The sequence below is a fragment of the Perkinsus marinus genome, assembly GCF_000006405.1.
Source record: "Perkinsus marinus ATCC 50983 genomic scaffold scf_1104296952076, whole genome shotgun sequence".
In the NCBI taxonomy this organism is placed as follows: domain Eukaryota; phylum Perkinsozoa; order Perkinsida; family Perkinsidae; genus Perkinsus; species Perkinsus marinus.
The window spans coordinates 1-1,812 of NW_003209026.1; the positions used below are offsets into that span (position 1 = coordinate 1).

General features: G+C 46.0%; 1 protein-coding gene across 1 annotated transcript; it reads right to left on the reverse strand.

Moving 5' to 3' along the window:
• Window positions 1-656: 656 nt before the first annotated feature.
• On the reverse strand, window positions 657-914 carry Pmar_PMAR009277 (hypothetical protein; the record flags this gene model as incomplete). Its single annotated transcript, XM_002777315.1, has 1 exon — window positions 657-914. The coding sequence occupies one exon, from the start codon at window positions 912-914 to the stop codon at window positions 657-659; it is 258 nt and encodes an 85-aa protein (XP_002777361.1).
• Window positions 915-1,812: the final 898 nt, after the last annotated feature.

The window sequence follows — 1,812 nt, forward strand, 5'->3', positions numbered from 1 at the left end:
AAGAAAACTTCATCCTGAGTCTGCTATTGGATAATTAAGTGAGGCTGCCGGTTCTAAACTTTCCTTGGCGATTCCTCTGGGGCGTAAGATGTGAGTACGGTACGGGTGGATTTAGGCAGACACATAAATACCTCAGCTGCTAAGTGACCGGTTCAGATTTCCGAGAAAATCCTAATACCGTAGAGCAACATCGAATAGTCTCAACGGTGCATTCGGGCATCATGATGCTAGATGAAGATTTCTGAAGGTCGTTATGAACTCATACGTTTGAGCCATGAGTTTCCGAATCCTGTGATCTACGAGCTTGTGTGCGAGAGAGATTGATGATTAGTGATTGATCATCCAGTCATTGACATAAAGATCATTGCCAATTGACATAAACGCAGTCATCGTTCAGCTGATGAGGTTCCACCCGCATCAACACTAGCCTCAAGGATTATACTGGGAGTTCTCTGGTAGTATTATCATAATACTATTATTACTGGGAGATTTCCACAGCTGTGGTCTATAGTACGGTAAATGCTCTCTGAGCAAGTCACACATTTCTTTCCGAACATTTATTCTTCTTCTTGAAATGGACAAGCAATTCGCTCCCTGTTGCTCAACTGAGAGTGTTCTGATTCGAGACTACCTATTCTCAGGCACCGCAGTGGATCTCACTGGACATCAGCCTCTACTATGTCTTCAAACTCCTGCATTCCATCACCGAGGGCCTTGGAGGCAAGCCACTCTGTATGCTGTGTAGGATCAATCGCACTATATCGATCATACTGGACGGTGTTACACCGTCTTCTCAACTGGCAGGAATCCCATCTAGTCGATCCCCATAGCTCACCGTCAGCGGCCTGCCGGTGTTCCCTCATAGCCCTGCACTCTCTTGTAGCTCGAGATCTCCTGATGGCGATAGTGAGCATGGTAATGGCAGAATAGTATCCATCGAGTAGGCTGAATTGGATGTGGTGACACGGGTACAAACATGGGCCGAGAAAGTACTAATGATGGTAGCGATGTACACGTGTTGGCCTGTTTTGATTACATGAGTCACATTTCGTTCGATGAAGCCTCGAAGTGTCAAGTGTTCAGTATAGCTCGCAGAGATTTGCCCAACTATTATGATGTGAACGGAGAAAGCTTCATCGAGGAACACGATTATGAACTCCAAGTGGACCGCTACGGGAAGAGCTGAGGTTGATCCCAGTTGAGCCTGTACGGTTTCGTGGGGAGCTTCGACAAGGTCCCCGTCCAAAGTGTTAGATCATGAAGGCTCATCCTTAGGCAGTTTGGAGGACCTCCAACTTGCCTAACCACTATCTAGAACCCTAAAGATCGACTTGGCAGGGAGAAGACCGCTCGTCATACTGCTATGTTCAATTGTTGTAAACCGCATGGATCATCACACATCCAGTCGAGTTCAACGCAGTAGTCAGACCACATCCAGACTACACACCCGATATCATCAGAATTGTTACAGGCTACATACTCGTCGTTACCAACAAAACAAACAATATGTTGTTACGGAACAATTATTTTCAGTCGTACCAATGACTAAAGCAGATCTGCAGATGAAACAAGTCGAAACTCTAGCCTACGGAACAATACTGAATAGTTGGTGCTGACACCATTGTACTGTCAAAAGAATCGATAACGGATACGTATCCACACACTAAACGCGAAAAAACATTTTACATCTCAACAGGGCGGGGCATAGCAGCATCGTACTTGGCCCAATCCTTGATGGGAGCGAAGTAGCTGAACAAGGGGTAAGAGAAGTAGAGAAGACCAAGAACCCAAGCCATGAGCTGACCGAAGAAC